General features: G+C 41.3%; 2 protein-coding genes and 1 pseudogene across 3 annotated transcripts in view; 2 read left to right on the top strand and 1 right to left on the bottom strand.

Annotated features, from left to right (window-relative positions):
• Positions 1-22,572, bottom strand: part of LOC100127131 (tubulin alpha-1C chain) — a 116,268-nt gene that overhangs the window by 62,729 nt on the left and 30,967 nt on the right. The window lies entirely within an intron of this gene.
• LOC110260657 lies at positions 6,797-7,837 on the top strand (annotated as a pseudogene).
• TUBA1A (tubulin alpha 1a) lies at positions 16,844-20,996 on the top strand. Of its 2 annotated transcripts, none has more exon segments than NM_001315710.1 (4): positions 16,844-16,979; positions 19,028-19,250; positions 19,400-19,548; positions 19,807-20,993. In NM_001315710.1, coding segments are annotated over 4 exon segments (1,356 nt in total). In that variant the 5' UTR covers positions 16,844-16,976; the 3' UTR covers positions 20,788-20,993.

The raw sequence follows: 22,572 nt of genomic DNA, 5'->3' as shown, positions 1-22,572 counted from the left end.
TGACTAGTAAATCAATCTTTTCCTGGTTTATCTATAACATGGAATTAATTAAGACAAGGACTTGAGAGAAAAAAGAGAAACACACATTTGCATGGTTGGGGGAAGGGACTCTGGAGCTTCTTTTGATTACTATTAAATCCCTATAGTCAGTGCACCATGGCAACCTTCCCAGTCAGCCACCTAATTTCCATCTGCTTTGGGGGGAAGGAGGGGCAGGACTGAGGCAGTTCAATGTGCATTCTTGTGAATGTGTGTAATTTGGGTTAATGAAAAGCAACCAAATTATAAACTGTGTTTCATGGAAAATGAGATTGTCTACTTCTTTTCCATTTCCTTCTCTTTCTTCTCTTCTCAGGATGCCTGTGAGCCTCTTCAGGCTTTTGTCCCCTTTCCCCAAAAGTCAGATTTCATCAGTAGACTTGGGTAAATCATTTCCCCAATGTATCAAAGCAAAATTACAAACTAAAACATGTATCTCAAATACCTAAATATTTTGTTCAAAAGAGTGGTTTGGTAACTGACTGAACATCAACGAGTGACCTCAAAGCTCTGCATTATAATATCCTACGTATGTGTGTGTGTGTGCATGTGTGTGTGTATCTTTGCCGTACTTGCAGCATGCAGAAGTTCCCAGGCCAGCAATCAAATCTGCACTACAGCAGTGACCCAAATCACAGAAGTTACAATGCTGGATTCTTAACCACTAGGGCACCAGAGAACTCCACAAGAGATATATTTTTAATATTACAAAGTACAGGTATTTATTGTGTTATTTTATAAGTCTTCTGGAACAGAAATTCATTATCTGTCTCTGCTCTACACATAAAAGTCCTTCTCAAAATAGATGAAACTCAGTTAGACACCACAGATAACCCTTAATAGCATTATCCAGGAAAAAAACCCTCTTATTTAGCAATAGTTCACTTGTTGACCAGAGGTTGAAAAAGCTAATGTTAAGCTTTAAATAAAATTCTGAATTCAGATGTGGGGTCATATTCTTATCTGAACTGTTAACATTGAAATTTGGCCAAGGTGGAATTCCCATCGTGGTGCAGTGGAAACAAATCTGACCAGGAACCATGAGGTTGTGGGTTCGATCCCTGGCCTCCCTCAGTGGATTAAGGATCTGGCATTGCCGTGAGCTGTGGTGTAGGTCAAAGACACGACTCAGATCCTGAGTTGCTATGACTCTGTGGCTAGCCTAGGAATCTCCATATGCCGCAGGTGTGGCCCTAAGAGAGCAAAAAAAAAAAAAAAAAAGAAAAAAAAAAGAAAAAAAAGCAAAGAAAAAGAGTGGGAGGGATCGGGAGCTTGGGCTTATCAGACACAACTTAGAATAGATTTAAAAGGAGATCCTGCTCAGTAGCATTGAGAACTGTCTAGATACTCATGTTGCAACAGAACAAAGGGTGGGGCAAAAAATGTAATTGTAATGTATACATGTAAGGATAACTTGATCCCCTTGCTGTACAGTGGGAAAATTAAAAAAAAAAGAAAGAAAAAGAAAAGAAAAGAAAAATTTGGCCAAGGAGATGCAACAGACAATCCTTAAAGGCCACACTTAGTGACAGCCACTTAACTCAATACATGGATCAGTACTGAGCCCTAAAATGAAGATAAAGGTAAATTAGGCATGTCAATATAATCATGTTCATCTCTGTTTCTTCTTTTTTATTTTTTTTTGTCTTTTTGCCATTTCTTGGGCCGCCCCCGAGGCATATGGAGGTTCCCAGGCTAGAGGTCTAATCAGAGCTGTTGCCGCCGGCCTACACCACAGCTCACAGCAATGCCAGATCTTTAACCCATTGAGCGAGGCCAGGAATCGAACCCGAAACCTCATGGTTTCTAGTCAGATTCGTTTCCAATGCGCCACGACGGGGAACCCCATCTCTTTGTTTAAATTTATTTATTTATTTGTTTCCTTTTTGGCCTCTGGTGGCAAATGGAATTCTTGGGCCAGGGATCAGATCCGACCCACAGTTGCAACAACTCTATATCACTGTGCCTGGCCAGGATCAAACCTGTGTCCTGGCACTGCAGAGATGCTACCTATTCTGTGGGGACACAGTGGGAACATCTCTTTGTTCAAATTTAGAATTTGAGGAGTGTTTTTGTTATAGAATTTAAGGGAAACTTACTTGTTTATTTAAAATTTATCCTTTTACAATCAAACCTGCACGAGGAAGGCAGCATGAGGTAGACAGGTACAGTCATTTCACATAGGCTGCAGAGGCAGTGATGTGGTGTGAGACAGTGTACACCATTGTGGGGTAAAGGTGGGGAATGTGACATAGATCTTTGTGTCTGAAAGCTCCTGCCGTGACCTCTCTCAATACAGTTTCCATCCTTGGACCATGAACTTCTCAGGGTCAGAAAATATGTTTTATGGATTTTGTGCCAAGCCCTCCTTACATATTTATTTTCCTTGTAGCTAAATCCAATGAACACTCTACTGTCCTTACTGATAACCCCTCTAACAGTATTTGATATTACTCAGCACTCTATCCTGACACTGTCCTTCCTTTGTTTCTATAACATCATTATCTTCTGCTTTTTCTCCTCCTTCTTGACCAGTGCTTCTGTGTTTCCTTTTCTGACACTTCTTTCTCTCAGTCCTTTACTGTTTTTTGGGATTTGTTGTTTTTTTGTTTTTCTTTTTATGGCTGCACCTGTGACATATGGAAGTTCCCAGGCTAGGGGTTGAATTGGAGTTACACTACAGCCATGTCAACACCAGATTTTTTTTTTTTAATTTTCCCACTGTACAGCAAGGGGATCAAGTTATCCTTACATGTATACATTACAATTACATTTTTTGCCCCACCCTTTGTTCTGTTGCAACATGAGTATCTAGACAAAGTTCTCAATGCTACTGAGCAGGATCTCCTTGTAAATCTATTCTAAGTTGTGTCTGATAAGCCCAAGCTCCCGATCCCTCCCACTCCCTCCCCCTCCCATAAGGCAGCCACAAGTCTTTTCTCCAAGTCCATGATTTTCTTTTCTGAGGAGATGTTCATTTGTGCTGGATATTAGATTCCAGTTATAAGTGATATCATATGGTATTTGTCTTTGTCTTTCTGGCTCATTTCACTCAGTATGAGATTCTCTAGTTCCATCCAGGTTGCTGCAAATGGCATTACGTCATTCTTTTTCATGGCTGAGTGGTATTCCATTGTGTATATATACCACATCTTCCTAATCCAATCATCTGTTGATGGACATTTGGGTTGTTTCCATGTCCTGGCTATTGTCAACACCAGATTTGAGATGCATCTTCGAGCTTTGCTTCACCTTTCGGCAATGTTGGATCCCTAACCCACTAAGTGAGGCCAGGGATGCCTCACAAACACTATGTCTGGTTCTTAACCTGCTGAGCCACAATGAGAACTCCCTATTGTCTATTTTTTGTTTTGCTTTTTAGGGCCACATCTGCATCATATGGAAGTTCCCAGGCTAGGGGTTGAATCAGAGATGCAGCTGCCTAACTACACCACAGCCACAGCAACTTGGGATCCAAGCAGGATTTGCAATCTACACCATAGTGCAGAGCAATGCCAGGTTCTTAATCCACTGAGCAAGGCCAGGGATGGAACTCGAATCCTCATGGATACTATGCCAGGTTTGTAACCTTTTGAGACACAATGGGAATTCCTCTACTGTTTTTAATTTATTAAGTCTATTCCCAAATCTGGTAAGTCAATCTCCTAAATATCCCCCAAAACCATTTCTTTCCTTCCAATCCCTCTCTTTCCTTTTATCCCCATGGCTTTCATCATAAAGCCTGGATGACTGCAATAGCCTCCTCATTAGTCTCCTTGTCTTTCATCTCAAACATTTGCAATCCATTCTTTGTATCTGTTATGGTCTTTCTAATCTGGTCTAAATTGTGACAAAAAGGAGAATTGAACCCAGGTCTGCTGGGTTCTGGAGCTAGTAGCCCCATTCTTCATTCTTTGCTGCTCCTCATTCCTACACAACAACAGCTCCTCTAGATTCAACCTCCCATATCTTTCCCCAAATATATCTACTTCTTTCCACTGTCACTACCACTTCCTTAAATTGGTGTTATCATCAACTAATTAGTCATCTTCTAACAAGTCTCCCCATGTCTCCCCATCCCCAATTCTGTTCTATCTATTCTCTCTGCACACAACAATCAGAAGGATCTTTCTGAAATACAAAGTTCATTATTCCTCTTTTCTTTAATGCCTCTCACTGAATTTGGAATAAGGTCCTTTCATAATAGATTCTTTGTATAATTTTCCAGTCTCAATGCTCCCTAATTCCCTCTCCTTATATAAGGAAACAAACATACTTTAACAAATCATAACAAACAACTTCCAGTTTCTGAAACTCACCCACCCAGCTGTCTGTGTATTTGCTTGTGGACTCTCCTTCTCGTTTCTACTTATTACTGCTATTGTTTTTTTGTTTTTGTTTTTTGTTTTTCTTTTTTGTCTTTGCTAGGGGTCTAATCGGACCTGTGGCTGCCACCCTACACCAGAGCCACAGCAACTTGGGATCCAAGCTGTGTCTGCGACCTATACCACAGCTCACAGCAACGCCAGATCCTTAACCCACTGAGTGAGACCAAGGATAAAATCCAAAACCTCATGGTTCCTGGTCAGATTTGTTAACCACTGAACCACAACGGGAACTCCTGCTATTCATTTTTTTTTTTTTTTTTTTGTCTTTTGTCTTTTGTTGTTGTTATTGTTGCTATTTCTTGGGCCGCTCCCGCGGCATATGGAGGTTCCCAGGCTAGGGGCCGAATTGGAGCTGTAGCCACCGGCCTACGCCAGAGCCACAGCAACGCGGGATCCGAGCCGCGTCTGCAACCTACACCACAGCTCACGGCAACGCCGGATCGTTAACCCACTGAGCAAGGGCAGGGACCGAACCCGCAACCTCATGGTTCCTAGTCGGATTCGTTAACCACTGCGCCACGACGGGAACTCCGTGCTATTCATTTTTTAAGACAGTTCCAAGTATCACCTCTTTCAAGAAGCCTTCCTGCATCCTTTCCACCACACCACTCCTCAAAGACATGGAGGTTATAGGTAATATACATCTCTTTGCACAGGATCATACCATATCACTTCCTTGGGACTTATCTGAATGTATTATATCCAATTAAATCATAGCCAAACAAACACTTATTAATACCCTGGTGATGCAGAGGTTAGGATTCAGTGCTTTCACCCCTATGGCCCGGGTTCAATCCCTGGTCTGTGAACTGAGGTCCCACATGAAGCTGCTACATACTGCAGTCAAAAAAAATTTTTTTTAGAACAGAACAAAGGGTGGGGGAAAAAATGTAATTGTAATGTATACATGTAAGGATAACCTGACCCCCTTGCTGTACAGTGGGAAAATTAAAAAAATAAAATAAATAAATAAATTTAAAAAAAATTTTTTTAGAAAATAATTAAGTTGAAATATGTATGAACTAGAAAAAGAGGAGGCTTTCCATATGTATATATGTGGTACCTCAATTAAGACAAGGTGTCACTGCAGTCCAGTGGGGAAAGAACAGTATTCTACATAAATAGTGCTGGGTCAACTGGATATCCATAAGGAGAAAGAAATAAGTCTTAATCCCTACATCGCACCAAACACACAGAAATATCAATTCCTACATGTATTAGGGAACTGAGTAAAAGGTTAAACAATAAGTCCTTTAGAAGAACATGTTCATGACCTTGTGCATAAGCAAAGATTTCTTAACTGTAACTCAAAAAATGCTAACAATAAAGAAAAAGCAATACTCTGAACTATATTAAAATTAAGAACTTCTGTTCATCAAATGACACAATTAAGAGAGTAAAAAGGCAAGGTACAGAGAGGGAAAAGACTTTTTTTTTTCTTTAAATCCAACAGGAGTTTCTGCTGTGATGCAATAGGCATCTCTGCAGTGATAGGATGCAGGTTAGATCCCAGCCAGGTACAGTGGGTTAAAGAATCCAGTGTTGCCATGGCTGTGGCATAGGTCACAACTGCAGCTCAGATCTGATCCCTGGTCTAGGGACTCCATATGCCATAGGGTGGTCAAAAAAAAAATCCGACAAAGGATTCTTATTCATAATATATACTGTACTCCTACCAATCCCTAAGATTGGTAAAAACAGGCAACCCATGAGAAAATGAGAAAAACTTAAACAAGGATTTCGGCTAAGGGGATTCTAAATGTACAATAAACAGCTGAAAAGAACTATATCCAATCACTTGTTATAGAACACGATGGAAGATAATAGAAAGATGTATATATGTATATTTGGGTCACTTTTCTATACAGCAGAAATTGACAGAACATTATAAATTAACTATAATTTAAAAATTATTTTTAAAATGAAAAGGTGTCAACCTCATTAATTAAAAATTAAAATCACAGTGTGATAAGTATACCATGAACTCTCCTGAATGGTTACAGTGAAGAAGGATGAGGAATAACCAGAACTTTCTCGTACTGCTGGGGGAATATATGTAATTACAACCAATCTGGAAAAATCAGCATTTTTTTTCTACTTAACTGAACATATACCTATTACCCTACAATTCCACTCCTAGGTATATAGCAGAAGAAATGCATACAGGAGTTCTCATTGTGGCTCAAAGGGTTAAGAACTCAACTAGTATCCATGAGAACTTGAGTTCAATCCCTGGTCTCGATCAGTGGGTTAAGGATCTGGCATTGCCATTAGTTGCAGTGTAGGTGGCAGACACAGCTCAGAACTGGCATTGCTGGGGCTGTGGCACAGGCCAGCAGCTGCAGCTCCGATTAGACCCCTGGCCGGGTTACTTCCATATGCTGCAGGTGCGGCCTTAAAAGGTGGGGCGGCAGGGGAGCAGGAAAAAAAAAAAAAAAGGAATGCAGCTCTCTGGGCTTGAACCAAGTTTTCGGCAACATGGCCAAACACACCAAGAAGGTCAGAATCATGGGTAAATACAGGATCCGTTATGATGCTTCCCTCAGGAAAATGGCGAAGAAAAATGAAATCAGCCAGCATACCAAGTACACTTGCTCCATCTGTGGCAAAACCAAGATGAAGAGATGAGCTGTGGGCATTGGGACTGTGGTTCCTGCATGGAAACTGTAGCTGGTAGTGCTTGGACCTACAACACCACTCCCGCCATCACAGTAAAGTCTGCCATCAAAAGACTGAAGGAATTAAAGGACCAGTAGAAGCACCACCATTGGAAACCTTACTAGCCTATAATAAATAGGTTAATTTATGTAAAAAAAAAAGAAAAAAAGAAACGCACATAGCAGAAATCTGTAAATACATTCACCCAAACCTAGGTACATGAATGCTAATAGCAATGTCATTTGTAATAACAAAAAACTGGAAATAATGCAGATATCTATTAACCCCCGGAAATGGATAAATAAATCATGGTATGTTCATAAAATGGGGCACTATATAGAAATAAGAACAATTTGTAATTGCATTCAATGGTATGAATAAATTTCACAAACATGATATTGACTGTAAGAGCTCACATATAGAAGAGTATATTCCACTTATACAAACTTCAAAAACAGGCAAAACCAATCTACTGTACTAGAAGTCAGTGGAGATTACCTTTGAGAGAAGATAGTGACAGGGTAGGGGAACAGAAAGAGGCTTCTCAGATAGTTCTGCTTCTTGATCTGCACACTGGTTACACTAGTAATAAGTTTGCAAAAATTCATCAAATTGTACATTTATGATTGGTAAAACTTTATGAATGTATGTTATTACTCAATAAAACGTTTTCAAAAGAAAGAATACAAAAGAAAGAAAGGGGAGTTCCCACTGTGGCACAGAGGAAACAAATCCGACTAGGAACCACAAAGTTTCGGGTTTGATCCTTGGCCTCGCTCAGTGGGTTAAGGATCTGGTGTTGTCATGAGCTGTAGTGTAGGTTGCAGACACGGCTCAGATCTGGCGTTGCTGTGGCTCTGGAGTAGCCCAGCAGGCAGCTAGAGCACCAATTAGACCCCTAGCCTGGGAACCTCCAAATGCCCTGGGTGCGGCCCTAAAAAGACAAAAAAAAAAAAAAAAAAAAGAAAAAAAGAAAAAAGAAAGGATTTTCACTTGGTGAACATAACTGCACCTAAATTGCGTTGCCCATTCAGCAGCCTAGCTTGAAACTCCAGATTCCACTTGGAGAATTCTATTCTCATACCACTGGCATATGATGCTGCTGTCATTAGTTTCCAGATATGTATTTTCACCCTTCTAATGCTGACCTTTCTCTGATCAGTGCCAATCTCAGATTCCCAGTGGCCTCCAAGACTTCTTCACTCAGTCCCTCTCTCACCTCAAACAGTGTAACATTCAGCTTGTAAGATCACACTGACTGATAAGTCCTGTCCTCAACACTCTTCCCATAACACACACATATACACATTTCCTGCTCAGATATGCATCCCTTTACAACTTCCCTGTTTCTGCAAGGAGAACCACTATCATTTCATTCTCTTAGTTCTCCAGGCTCAAAACTTCAGTCAGGAGTTCTCTTGTGGCATTAAAGATCTGGCATTGTCACAGCAAGGACCCAAACCCAGTTCGGGTTTGATCCCTGGCCCAGGAACTTCCACATGCCTTGGGTGTGCCAAAAACAAACAAACAAACAAACAAACAAAAACAAAAAACCGAAATAAATGAACAAAACACTTCAAGGGCTTTTTGTTTTTGCCACATCCTCAGCGTGTGGAACTTTCCAGGCAAGGGATTAAACCTGCTTCAAGGATGAGTTTTGACTTGATCCTTTTTACCTTATGTCCAACCAGTCACTACTGGGATCCTTCCTTTGGATGATCTCTTCTATTATTTCTTGGCATCCATTCCCACTGTGATTACAATGGTTTGACACATTCTGCTTACATACTATAATAACCTCCTTTTCGGCCACTTATCTCCAATCTCTTTCTCTATTTCACTTATTTGTCAGATAAATGTTATGAAAATGCTGTTTCTTTCCCTTCACTCTTTTTTTTCTTTTTCTTTCTTTCTTTCTTTTTTTTTTTTCCTGCTTTTTAGGGCCGCACGCCAAGGCAGATGGAGATTCCCCAGCTAGGGGTCGAATCGGATCTATAGCTGCCAGCCATAGCCACGCCCACAGCAACATAAGATCCGAGCCAAGTCTATGACCTATACCATAGCTCATGGCAATGCTGGATCCTTAATCCACTGAGTGAGGCCAGGAATTGAACCCGAAACCTCATGGTTACTAGTCAGATTTGTTCCCACTCCACCACAAGGGGAAAGCACCCTTCACTCTTTTCTATAAGAATATAAAGGCTTCACGCTATGTTTGTGAACTCAGCCCAAATTCCTTCTTCAGACTAGGGTTCAAAACACTTCATCAACGGAGTTCTCCTTGTGGATCAGCAGTATAGAACCCAACTAGCATCCATGAGGACGAAGTTACGATCCCTGGCCCTGCTCACTGGGTTAAGGATTCAGCATTGCTATGAACTGTGGTGTAGATCACAGACTTGGCTCAGATCCTTCGTTGCTGTGGATGTGGCATAGGCCGGCAGCTCTAGCTCCTATTCAGCCCCTAGCCTGGGAACCTCCATATGCTGCAGGCGCAGCCCTAAAAAAGCAAAACAAACAAAAAACACCCCATTTCATAAGCTAGCTACACTCTCCCCATATAACATTATTTTCCCTATTTAAAGTATTCACTCCACTCCCATCCCATTCAGTTTAAAGCCACCATTCCCAATGAAGATTTCCATGATAAATCATAGATCATAATACAGATTTTTTCCTTCCTTTGAAATTTCTGTAACTTTCCATTCGAAGCAGTTACAGAATAAATTAAGTAGATAAAATTTGTTTTCATCATCCCCAATTTTCTCTTTTTATAACCTTTAAAATTTTAAGAAATGTTCAAACATACTCAAAAATAGAGGGAAAAAAGCATAATGAATTTTATATACACATTATTAAAACTCAACTATCAAGATTTTTGCCAAAATCTTTTTTTTTGTTTGTTTGTTTTTGGTCTTTTTTAGGCCCAGCATATGGAAGTTCCCAGACTAGGGGTTGAATCAGAGCTGTAGCTGCTAGCCTACACCACAGCCACAACAATGACAGATCCAAGCCATGTCTGCAACCTATACCACAGCTCACAGCAACAGCGGATCCTTAACCCACTGAGCGAGGCCAGGGCTCAAACCTGCGTCCTCATGGATATTAGTCAGATTCGTTTCTGCTGAGCCACAATGGGAACTCCCACCACAATCTTTTATCTATCATTTACTCTTTTTTTCTTTGCTATTTTATTTTTTATTTTTATTTTTTTGCTGAAGTATTTTAAAGCAAATCTTAGAACTTTTTTCATTTAATCTACCATACTTCTGCATGAATCTCTAAAAATCATGGAAATTTTCTTACATAACAACACTACCATTATCACACTTAAAAATTAATAATGATTTGTTGGTATTATCTAATAATTAGTCCATATGTAAATTTCCCTGGTTATCGCCAAAATGTTTTACATTTGGTTTGTTTGAATCAGGATCCAAACGACATCTGTTGTAATATTTAGCAGTTTCCAAAATCACTTCTAATCTAGAGCTGTCCCCCTTTCCCATCTTTTCCACCCATTTCACCCTTGGCTTGTTGCAGAAACAAAATAATTTGTCCTGTAGAATGTCCCACACTCTGCACTTGTCTATTTTCCTCCTTGTGGTGTCATCTGACTTGTTCCTCTATCTCCTATATTTCCTATAAATGGAAGATGGCTCTAAAGGCCTAATTAGATTCAGCACAACTGTTTCTGCTAGATCGTTTCATAGGTAATACTGTGCACTTCCTAGTCGATCACATCTTCAGTTCATCACAACAAAGTGCTGTTAGATTGGCTAATGACTTCAGTTGGTAATAGCCTAACCTTGCACTAAAATATTCCCCATCAATATTTTATCTGAGTTTTCATCCACTGGAGAGCTTTGCCTGAATAAATTATTTCATTAGAAGATGTGAAGGGTGACTTTTTTTTTTTTAAGACTGCACCTGTGGCACATGGAAGTTCCTAGGCCAGGGGTCGAAACAGAGCTGTAGCTGCAGGCCTACGCCATAGCCACATCAGATCTGAGCCGCATCTGTGACCTACACCACAGCTCACAGAAATGCTGGATCCTTAACCCACTGAGCGAGGCCAGGGATTGAACCCTCATCCTCATAGATACAAGTTGGGTTCTTAACCCACTGAGCCACAAAGGGAACTCCTAAAGGGTGATTTTTCTAACTCTATTATTACTTTCACATTTACAAGCTGGCATTTCTCTATAAAAAATGATCTTCTCTAACTAGGGTCACTTGGTTACCTTGAAATACAGTTTGTACAGGAAAAGCAGGACAAATGCTCAATTCTTTATTTGACTATATGACTGCCAACTATAGAGTATGGAGTTGGTGTCCTAGTTATTTCCAATGGTGTGATGGTATCAGATGAGTATTTTTAACTCACTTTTTTTTCTTAATTTTTCTTTTGCTTTGTGAGGATATCTTTATGAACTCATGGGTTTATGTTGTTGAAAGAAACATATTACGGAGTTCCCATGGTGGCTCAGCAGAAATGAACCCGACTAGTATCCATGAGGAGGCAGGTTTGATCCCTGGCCTCGCTCTCTGTGGGTTAAAGATCTGGCATTGCCGTGAGCTGTGGCTGTAGGTCGAAGAGGTGGATCCAGAGTTGCTGTGGTTGTGGCATAGGCTGGCAGCTCAGCTCTGATTCAACTCCTAGCCTGGGAATCTCCATATGCCACGGGTGCAACCCTAAAAAAAGAAAAAAAAAGTAACATTATATTATGTGACATGATCAGTGATATGTATTACAGTAAGATCACTCTGGCTGTTGTGTGGGGACTGAACTGGGCAAGGGTAGTGGTGAGTGAATGTAGAGGAAATTTAGAGGGTATTGAGGTTGTCCAGACAAGAGATGATGTACAATGGGCTTATTAGAATGGAGGCAATAGAGATGAAGAGAAAATAATATTTGAGAGACATTTAGGAGATATTCTTGACAGGACTTAATAACTAATTCTGTAGTATTCAAAAAAGGAGAGGGAAGTGTCAAGAATAATTTTTGTTTCTGATTTGAGAAACCAGATGTATGCCGCTCTATTTACTGAGAAAAAGAAACTTGTAGGAAGTGCATATATGTGAGAAAATAACTAGTTCTATTTGGGATAGGTGAGAAACCCAGCCAGAGATGGGAAGCTTACTATAAGATCTGGATCTAAGAAGAGATGTCAGGAAGTCATCAGGGAGTTCCCATCATGGCTCAGTGGTTAACGAATTCAACTAGGAACCATGAGGTTGCAGGTTTGATCCCTGGCCTTGCTCAGTGGGTTAAGGATCCGGCATTGCCGTGAGCTATGGTGTAGGTCGAAGACTCGGCTCAGATCCCTCATTGCTATGGCTCTGGTGTAGCCCAGTGGCTACAGCTCCGATTAGACCCCAGCCTGGGAACCTCCACATGCCGTGGGAACAGCCCTAGAAAAGGCAAAAAGACAAAAAAAAAAGTGTCATCAGCATATAGAAAGGGTCTGCAGCCTTGGGAATGAATGCACTAGGAGTGGGTAAGATCATATAGAATAAAATGAAGAAAGAAAAGTTTCGTTGTGGCTCAGCGGAAATGAACCTGACTAGTACCCATGAGGATGGGGGTTCAATCCCTGGCTTTGCTCAGTGGGTTAAGGATTTGGCATTGCCATGAGCTGTGATGTAGGTCACAGATGCAGCTAGGGTCTGGCATTGCTTCGGCTGTGGCCGCTACAGCTCTGAGGATTCGACCCCTAGTCTGGGAATTACCCTATGCCTCGGGTATGACTCTAACATAAAAAATTTAAATTTAAAAATTAAATAAAATGGAGTTCCCGTCGTGGCGCAGTGGTTAACGAATCCGACTAGGAACCATGAGGTTACGGGTTCTGTCCCTGCCCTTGCTCAGTGGGTTAACAATCCGGCGTTGCCATGAGCTGCGGTGTAGGCCAGCAGCTACAGCTCCGATTCGACCCCTAGCCTGGGAACCTCCATATGCCGTGGGAGCGGCCCAAGAAATAGCAAAAAGACAAAAATAAATAAATAAATAAATATTAAATAAAATAAAATGAGAAAAGAGTCTAGCACTGAACCTTGAAGAACTCCAACAATTCAAGATTAGGAGAAGAGGAAGAGACTCAGTCTCAACAGAGACTGAGAAGAAACAAAAAAATGTAGCAGGGAAACCCAGAAAATGTAGAGTTTATGAAGCCAAGGCAACAAAGTGTCTCAAGAAAGAGATAACAGTCAACTGTGACAAAACTTATCAGAGGTCAACTTCAACAAGAACCAAAAAATGGTCAGTGGATTTAGCAACAAACATGGAAGGCATTTGGAGACGACTTCAGGTTGAAATCTATTTAGGGATAAATAGGAAATGAAGAAGTAGGGGAAACAAAAGTGTTAGCTCTCTTGTTTCCTACATAAGTTATGATACATGGGGTCATGCAATGGATTCTACAAGGCTCTTCCTCAGACAAACACACAAACACATGCCATTCTCAAACCTATATACATGTACTTGAATTATTTCTTCATTGGACCAGAAGATTCTAGAGAAAAGAGACCATGCTACCACCTTTGAATTCTCCGTGCTATATAGGATGGCCCAAGGCTTACTATAGACAGAAAGTAAATGCTTGTAGAATAAAAAAGGTGAAATGCCAGTTCCCTGGTGGTCTAGTGATTAGGACTCAGTGCATTCACAGCTGCAGCCCTGGTTCAATCCCTAGTCTGGGAACTGGGGTCCCACATCAAGCCGCTGCATGCCGTGGACAGAAAAAAAAAAAAAAAAAGGAAAATGAAAGGTAAGATACTTTATTAAATACTTTTAAATTATTAACAATGATAATAGTTAATGAAAAGATCCACAGAGAGAAGTTGTTCATTTAATTCAACAGACATGTATATGCTAAGCAAGTACCGGGGACTATGATTCATATTTAATGGAGGAGAGATGCAGACATACAAATAAATAATTTTAACTCCACAAATACTATGAAAGAAAAGATGTTTTATGCTGATTTTACCATGGACAAGAAAGAATACATTATTAAAATATTTATGCATGTATACTGATGTAAATTAAAGAAACTGGCAGTAGGAGTTTGCTGGTGGTATATCGAGTTAAGGATTTGGTGTTGTCACTGCTATGGCTAAGGCTGCTGCTGTGACACAGGTTAGATCCCTGGCTTTGGAATTTCCATAAGCCACAGGCATGGCCCCCCCAAAAAATGGTGATCTTATTTTTTTTTTAATTGGCAGTAAATATAAGAAATGATCAGAGTTCCCATCATGGCACAGCAGAAACGAATCCGACTAAGAACCATGAGGTTTCGGGTCCCATCCCTGGCCTCGATCAGTAGGTTAAGGATTTGGCATTGCTGTGGCTGTGCTGTAGGTCAAAGACAGGGCTCATATCTGATGTTGCTGTGGCTGTGGCACAGGCAGGAGGTTACAGCTCTGATTCGACCCCTAGCTTGGGAACCTCCATATGCTGCAGGTGCGGCCCTAAAAAGCAAAAAAAGAAAGAAAGAAAGAAAGAAAGAAAGAAAGAAATGATCTAATAAAAAAAATTTTTTTTGCTTTTTTTTTTTTTGCTTTTTTTATGCTTTTAAGTCAGGTAATGTGGAACAAAAAGAAGAGATTAGTTATTTACCATGCTCTCCAATTTAAATGTTTAAGATTATCAGTGCTCAAATAGTCTATTTCTGACCTAGATCTTATTGTTACTCATGCCCAAGGGGAGGGAAAAAAAAATTCTCATTTACATGAATTGTTCTGGGGTAGAATTACAAAGAACCAATTGCAGAAAACTTCCTCTTTTTTATTTAATCCTCTGTAAACTGCATAAAGAACTGAAACTTGTGGAAATGACATATTTCTTTTATATTATAAAGAAGATAAAACTTAAGACTGTGCCTCACATTCTAAAAAGGCAAACTTTACCATGGTCCAGCAGTGTGGTATTTATTTTATTATTAAGATTTTTTAGAGCATTTTCAGTGAGCTACTTATAAACCCTCATACTTCCCTATGCCATTTAATTCTTATTTTTGTTAAATGCATAGGTTCAGGAAAAAAAAAAATTCAGGTCATCCTTAATTCTCTTTACTGAAATATATTTTTATTTGCTAAAGGGTAGAGATAATAAATACTATTTTTCCTATAAAATACACAAGAAGTAGATACAATTATTTGTTGTGTCAGGATTCATTTTTTCCTAGAGAACATTACTGCGGCTTATTTGAACAAGTAAAGCAGAGCTATGGCTGGCAGGCTAGAGAAATCCGTGGCCACCATTGTCACACCATAACCTGCACCAGCTGTCTCAAGTCCCTCCCTCCCACGCCCAGCTCTGCCTGCCAGCCCAGCAGGAATGAATGGGCTCTGCAGAGCACTATAAATGGTGCTGCAGACCCTGAAAATCTGTTGCTAAAAAACGAAAGGAAAAATTATCTGCCAAAATATAAATTTTCAACTTCAGTGGCCATAACAAATCTTTTTACTTCTGAAACTTCATTAGCTATGTCAAATGGTACCCGGTCCAGAATTATATTCTGCATAGCACGTCCTTAATGATAATGGAACCTTTCTAAATAGCAAAAGAATGTTACTGCAATCCATTTCCTAGGGGTAAAAGCAAAGTCTTTTGTCCCAAGAGGCAACTGAGCAACCACCAGAAGTCCAGTTGGATAGCAACAGTATTAGGCTGGTTACAGTTCCCACAGTTAGAAATACAATCTTAGAGTGATAAAATTTACCAAATTCACATACGAACCACATAAAAAAGAAACACAGTTATTGAGCTAATATCTACACAGTTGTCTGTGGAAGGAGACGGTATTACAAAATGGTCTTTTTTACATTATACAGCTCTCCTCCTTTTTAATTTGGTGTCTCAGTAACTTTTCTCTTTTCAGAAGACAGAATAATATAACTACATGCACAGGTAGTACTAGCTTCTGAACTCAATTATTTCTCCTTGTATTTTCTCAGTTATATATTAGGAAAGATGATTCATTTTAAGGAACATTATACTACATAAAATATATTACATAGACTTCTGATAAAAGAATATTTCTAAAAGACTAAATATGGTATGTTCATTAGATTTTAATTATCTTCATGTTAGAACTACTTGTGTGCCTCCATATTTAGTATGGTTATTCTTTCCATTTCTGCTTTTGTTTAGCTATTTGGGGGAGAGGTGTAAAGGAAGGTCAGAAAATAAATTACTTGAACCTGAGAAATCATTTTGGATGGCTCTATTATTGAATTCTTTTAAAATTAAAAAAAATCACATTTTCCTAAGCCATTTTAAGCATCATCCTATCTTCTCTTCTAATTTATTCTTAAAGCAATTAGAGATGTTGAATCCTCACCAAATGTAGTTCAGTATACTTTGAGAGAGGTTCTGGGAGTAATTTTGCATTAAATATTTCATCTCAACACAAATTCTGCGATTAAATGTTGTTTAAAATAAACCTCTTAAATTGGTCATTTTAACTGTAGTTTGAGGTTTAGACAATATAAAATCATCCAACTCCTATTCTTTCTCTCCTCCCCCACCCCTTCGCAACCCCACCCCATAATGGATGCTCGCTGACTGTTTTTGCACGGTCTCTTTGTCTGAAGGATGCAAACAGTCTATGGATGCTAGGGAAAAAGGGGTGGGGGAGAGATTACCTCATCCCATGTCTCCTGCACCAATCACCACTCTCCTGCCGTGGCTTCTCTGGGCAGATTGAGGGGTCTGGACCAACAGGAAAAGGCCCCTGCCCATCCCCATGGTGACCGAGTTGTATATAGGGAGCTGCGTCCGCCCATGTGCCGCAGGTTCTCTTACATCGACCGCTTAAGAGTCGCGCTGTAAGAAGCAACAACCTCTCTTCTCCGCCATCTGCTCGGCGCCGCAAAACAGCAACTATGGTAAGAATGTTTTCTCTGGCTCTTTGTGACCGTTGGGTGGGGTCAGCCTCTAAGGATCTACTTGGAAATTCTTAAGCCCTATTTCCTTTACAACTTGTTAGATAAGGATAGCTTTTGGCTTTGTTCGCAAGGTTTAGCTTTGTCTGCTCCAAATCCTTGAGCCCGGCCGCGGCCGAAGCCGCAGTGCGGGTTCAGGAGTCCAGCCAGAATTGCGTCCAGGGCACAGCAGAACGAACAAAGGCGGCGCAGAGGGAGTTTTTGTTATCCGAGCCCTTCCGAGCCTCAAGCAGCCCATCTGCCGGTGATGAAAGGGTCTGGGACAGGGAAGGCGATCTTGGCGTCGCCCGCTCAGCCCTCCTTGTGTGAGCACGGTATTCGTATGCTTAGGAGGGGCCCTTCCTCGCGTTGTTCTCCAGGGGCAGGGAGAGGAGGCGTCGAACCAAAAGACTGGGATCGGTGGGTGTAGCTGGAAAGAAGAGGGGAGAGAAGGACAGGGACAAAGCAGAGCCTCCGGTTAGTGTTAAAAGATCCCTCGCCAGTTCGTCTGCGTTTTAGAAAGATACCCGTATATTAACGGGGAAAATGGTTAGTTTCTGTTGGATCTGGTGGCGGCCGGCGTCAAGGCGGCGCAGGGGCGGAGTTGTTTGTTTCTTGCTTCTCTGGCCTTGGAGCCCCTGGGCGGGGTTCGCCCTCGCTAAGCCTCCTCAGTCAGAAGACTTTTAATAAGCCTTTCATCATTGCAGAGCCGTACGCGTTAAAAGATTTTTTTCATTCACTGTTAAAACTTAAATATTTTTTTTTCTGGAGGAACCAAACCACAATTCACTTGACAGGCCCTTTAACGTTTGGTATGGGGCCGCCCGGTCCTAACTCCTATGTGTCTGTCTCCCGTTCATCGAGGGAGAAAGCAGATTTTGCGAGCCAGGGTGCCCCCAATGCTGAGGACCCAGGGAAACGCCCTTCCCGGCCACCACCCCTACCCCCCCTTTTGTCAGTGAATAGACAATGGAGAGACAAAGGAAGTTGTAGCCTTGAAGGCCATAGGGAAGACACTTCCTATTGAATGTAATGACTACTCTGTGATAGAGAATCTCAGACTGAAAATGTTTTGTTATTTTAAACACGTATTTCATTATCCTTTCATTGGGCGTTTATTCTGTGGTAGCTTCACATGTACTATTTCTAATTTAAGAACTGTACTATTTCTAATTTAAGAACTGTTGTTTTTAAGATATTAATGATTTTTTTCAGTTTTTTGCAGTGGAGAAGATTCTGGAAAAAAAAATTTTTTAAGTAGTGAAAATGTTGCAAAGAAGATCTATACTCTTGTCCAGCTGTCTTTTGTTCTGGTGCATCTTCATTAATTCATTTCAGTTTAGCCATATGGTCCCAGACTGGGTCAGAGGAGGAAAACTGGCAGAATAGCACAATGAGATCATGTAGGCAATTGCTGGAAATAGAGCTTGCTCTGTTAAATAATGTAGCAGACAGTACAGGCTGGCACCAGGCACAGCAAAAGCAGCAATGCAGCAATGCAATGCAGGAGGCAGGCAGTCCTTATTTAGCTTCTAAACAGCTAGAAATGATGGATTCTGCAGAGAGACTGCAAAAGGGTGTGGCTTCTAGCCTCAGCTGCAGTACAGATGTCCATCTTGGAATACCAAGTCCTATTTAGAAGAAACTCTCATCTTTAAAGGGGAAGGAGGCAGTAATATTGATTCCAATTAATTAGTGATTGAGTTTACTTCATTTTACAAAATCTGTGCTTTGAATATTTTTTAAATATGAAAAAACTTCTATTCAAGAATGGCTGTTGGAACAATGGGCTTGCACCATGTGCTAAACAGTGCAACATTATTATTATTCAGACCACACCCATCTGCAGCATTGGTAGCAGGTGCTTTTCTATAATCATTTCTATTGTTTTATGAATATGACCTGAAATAAATTTGAAGAATATTTATTACTAGAAAGTTTTAGAAATATACTGAAAATTGAAAATGCTAGTACAGCCTAATTTTACAATTTTTCTCTTTTCCTTCCCACAGCGTGAGTGCATCTCCATCCACGTTGGCCAAGCTGGTGTCCAGATCGGCAATGCCTGCTGGGAGCTCTACTGCCTGGAACACGGCATCCAGCCCGATGGCCAGATGCCGAGTGACAAGACCATTGGGGGAGGAGATGACTCCTTCAACACCTTCTTCAGTGAGACAGGCGCTGGCAAGCATGTGCCCAGGGCAGTGTTTGTAGACCTGGAACCCACAGTCATTGGTGAGTTGACCTCAGGCACCTGAGTGAGATCCCGGAGCGGGGGAGTCTAGGTCAGGAGGTGTGTCTTGGGGGCTCCACGGCAGCCCTGGGGTGGAGCAGGCTTGTGCAGGTTGTAAGTGAGGGGTGGCTGCTTTGTTTTCCTTTTCCAGATGAAGTTCGCACTGGCACCTACCGCCAGCTCTTCCACCCTGAGCAGCTCATCACAGGCAAGGAAGATGCTGCCAATAACTATGCCCGAGGTCACTACACCATTGGCAAGGAGATCATTGACCTCGTCTTGGACCGAATTCGGAAACTGGTACGTTTATTCTCAAGGATAAAGTAAATTAATGCACCTAAGGGAGCCATTTGAAATACGCTCTTTCTTTCAAACACAGAATTGAAATGTGACACAATTCTTCCTTTCTAGGTTTTTAAAAATTCAATTAAAATAGGAAATATTTGATGTCACTTTATAAATATCAATGCAGGTGTTTTTAATAAAGAAATGCTGGGTAATTTCAGGTATCACAGAAAGCAATAACTGTATCTTTCTCGTATTCCTCTTTTCTAACAGGCTGACCAGTGCACAGGTCTTCAGGGCTTCTTGGTTTTCCACAGCTTTGGCGGGGGAACGGGTTCTGGGTTCACCTCCCTGCTGATGGAACGTCTCTCTGTCGATTATGGCAAGAAGTCCAAGCTGGAGTTCTCCATTTACCCAGCCCCCCAGGTTTCCACAGCTGTAGTTGAGCCCTACAACTCCATCCTCACCACCCACACCACCCTGGAGCACTCTGATTGTGCCTTCATGGTAGACAATGAGGCCATCTATGACATCTGTCGTAGAAACCTCGATATTGAACGCCCAACCTACACTAACCTGAATAGGTTGATAGGTCAGATTGTGTCCTCCATCACTGCTTCCCTGAGGTTTGATGGGGCCCTGAATGTTGATCTGACAGAATTCCAGACCAACCTGGTGCCCTATCCCCGCATCCATTTCCCTCTGGCCACATATGCCCCTGTCATCTCTGCTGAGAAAGCCTACCATGAACAGCTTTCTGTAGCAGAGATCACCAATGCTTGCTTTGAGCCAGCCAACCAGATGGTGAAATGTGACCCTCGCCATGGTAAATACATGGCCTGCTGCCTGTTGTACCGTGGTGACGTGGTTCCCAAAGACGTCAATGCCGCCATCGCCACCATCAAGACCAAGCGTACCATCCAGTTTGTGGACTGGTGCCCCACTGGCTTCAAGGTTGGCATTAATTACCAGCCCCCCACTGTGGTCCCCGGTGGAGACCTGGCCAAAGTACAGCGGGCAGTGTGCATGCTGAGCAACACCACAGCCATCGCTGAGGCCTGGGCTCGCCTGGACCACAAGTTTGACCTGATGTATGCCAAGCGTGCCTTTGTTCACTGGTACGTGGGTGAGGGCATGGAGGAAGGAGAGTTTTCTGAGGCCCGTGAGGACATGGCTGCCCTTGAGAAGGATTACGAGGAGGTTGGTGTGGATTCTGTTGAAGGAGAGGGAGAGGAAGAAGGCGAGGAATACTAAAGTTAAAATGTCACAAAGGTGCTGCTTTTACAGGGAAGCTTATTCTGTTTTAAACATTGAAAAGTTGTGGTCTGATCAGTTAATTTGTATGTAGCAGTGAATACTCTCATATACAATTACTGACCTATGCTTTAAAACACGACGCTTTGTTACAGACCCAAGTTATTCATTTCTCTGGGTTTGAATAAAGTATTCCCTGTCTTAAATGAGCTCAGTCTTGTGTTTTCTATTGGGCGTCTAAAAATTTTCATGCATTCAGTACATTGAAAAGAAAGAACTACTGTCTGTGGTTTATACATATACTATACAGTGACATTTTATTTTAAATAGTCTTAGTTTATTATAAAACTTAAATACAAAATGCATATCTAAAGATTATCACTAGATAATATCCATGCTATTGTCTTAACTCCATTATAATAGTTAAATTGCTAGCACTTCAAGAATTGATATTTGCTAATGTACAACAAAATCCAGTTGACTTTGGGTCCCTACAATTAACAGATAAAATGGTGAATATTCCAAATGAATCATCAGGTCTTATAAGCGCCTTATTTCCTTGGTAAGAATCTAGTGCCATCATGCTTCCTTTGCCCTGGGTTCTCAAAAGAAGCCTGTTGTCTCCAAATAACTGCTTGCATACCCTTAACCCACTGTGCCATGGTGGGGACTCCTAGATGAAGTTCTTTTTTTCCAAATGTATTTTTCAGCTAAATATCACATTGGAAAAGCCTGAATGATTTATTCACTCTAATATGTTAATTGCGTATCTGAACTTTAATTCTCCAAGGATTTTTTTTTTTTTTTTTTTTTTTTTTTGGCCACACTGAGGTGTATGGAATTCCTGGGCCAGGGATCAGATCCAAGCTGGATCCTTTAACCCACTGTGCTGGGCCATGGATCAAACCTGTGCCCTGGTGCTACAAAGACAGTGCCAATCCTGTTGTGCCACAGCAGGAACTCCTCCAAGGATATTCTTATTTTAATATGGGCCAGTAACTTCAAGGAACAAAACTAACATGCAACTGTAGGCATCAACAACCAAAAGAGTAAGAGAAACAGTTTTGGACTAAGGGTTCTTCAACAATAGAGTTCAGCTGCCAGTCCAAGTGACCCAAGGACAGCAAGTTGTCTTGTGCCATCACATTATCTTGCTCTGGATATTACCCAGTGATGATGAAGTGATTTTTTTGGTTTTTAACTGCCTACTTAACCTGTTTTTTTCCTTGGCACTGCCTTCAAAGGGGTGTAGAAATTTTTTTTGGCTATGCCCTAGGCCAAAGGGATCGAATCAGATTCCAGTACCACAGCAGCAGTGACCTGAGCCACAGCAGTGATAATACCAGATCCTTAACCTGCTGTACCACCAGGGAACCTTAGGGGTATAGCAATATTGTGGTACTGGAATCTGAGTTTAATGTAAGTTGATGGAAGTAATGGAAAACAGGAAATAAGCCAATATCAACTACTTTTTAAAGCCAATCCAGTATTGCTCAGCAATATCAACTAAAGCTATACAAACAGGAGTTCCCAACCTTGGCGCAGTGGTTAATGAATCCGACTAGGAACCATGAGGTTTCAGGTTCGATCCCTGGCCTTGCTCAGTGGGTTAACGATCCCGCGTTGCCATGAGCTGTGGTGTAGGCCGCAGGCTCAGCTCAGATCCCAAGCTGCTGTGGATGTGGCGACAGCAGGCCAGCAGCTGCATCTCCGATTCGACCCCTAGCCTGTGAATTGCCATATGCTTCGTGTGCGGCTCTAAAAAGCAAAAAAAAAAAAAAAGAG

This window comes from Sus scrofa, chromosome 5, assembly GCF_000003025.6.
Source record: "Sus scrofa isolate TJ Tabasco breed Duroc chromosome 5, Sscrofa11.1, whole genome shotgun sequence".
NCBI lineage: Eukaryota > Metazoa > Chordata > Mammalia > Artiodactyla > Suidae > Sus > Sus scrofa.
The sequence above is the reverse complement of the archived record's forward strand: the minus strand, read 5'-3'. Positions and strand labels throughout refer to the sequence as shown.

Coding starts and splice junctions, on each gene's coding strand:
- TUBA1A (XM_005655549.2), top strand. CDS start 19,130: ATGCCGAGTGACAAGACCATTGGGGGAGGAGATGACTCCTTCAACACC. Junction 19,251..19,399: donor CCTGGAACCCACAGTCATTG/GTGAGTTGACCT, acceptor TTCCTTTTCCAG/ATGAAGTTCGCACTGGCACC. Junction 19,549..19,806: donor TGGACCGAATTCGGAAACTG/GTACGTTTATTC, acceptor CTTTTCTAACAG/GCTGACCAGTGCACAGGTCT.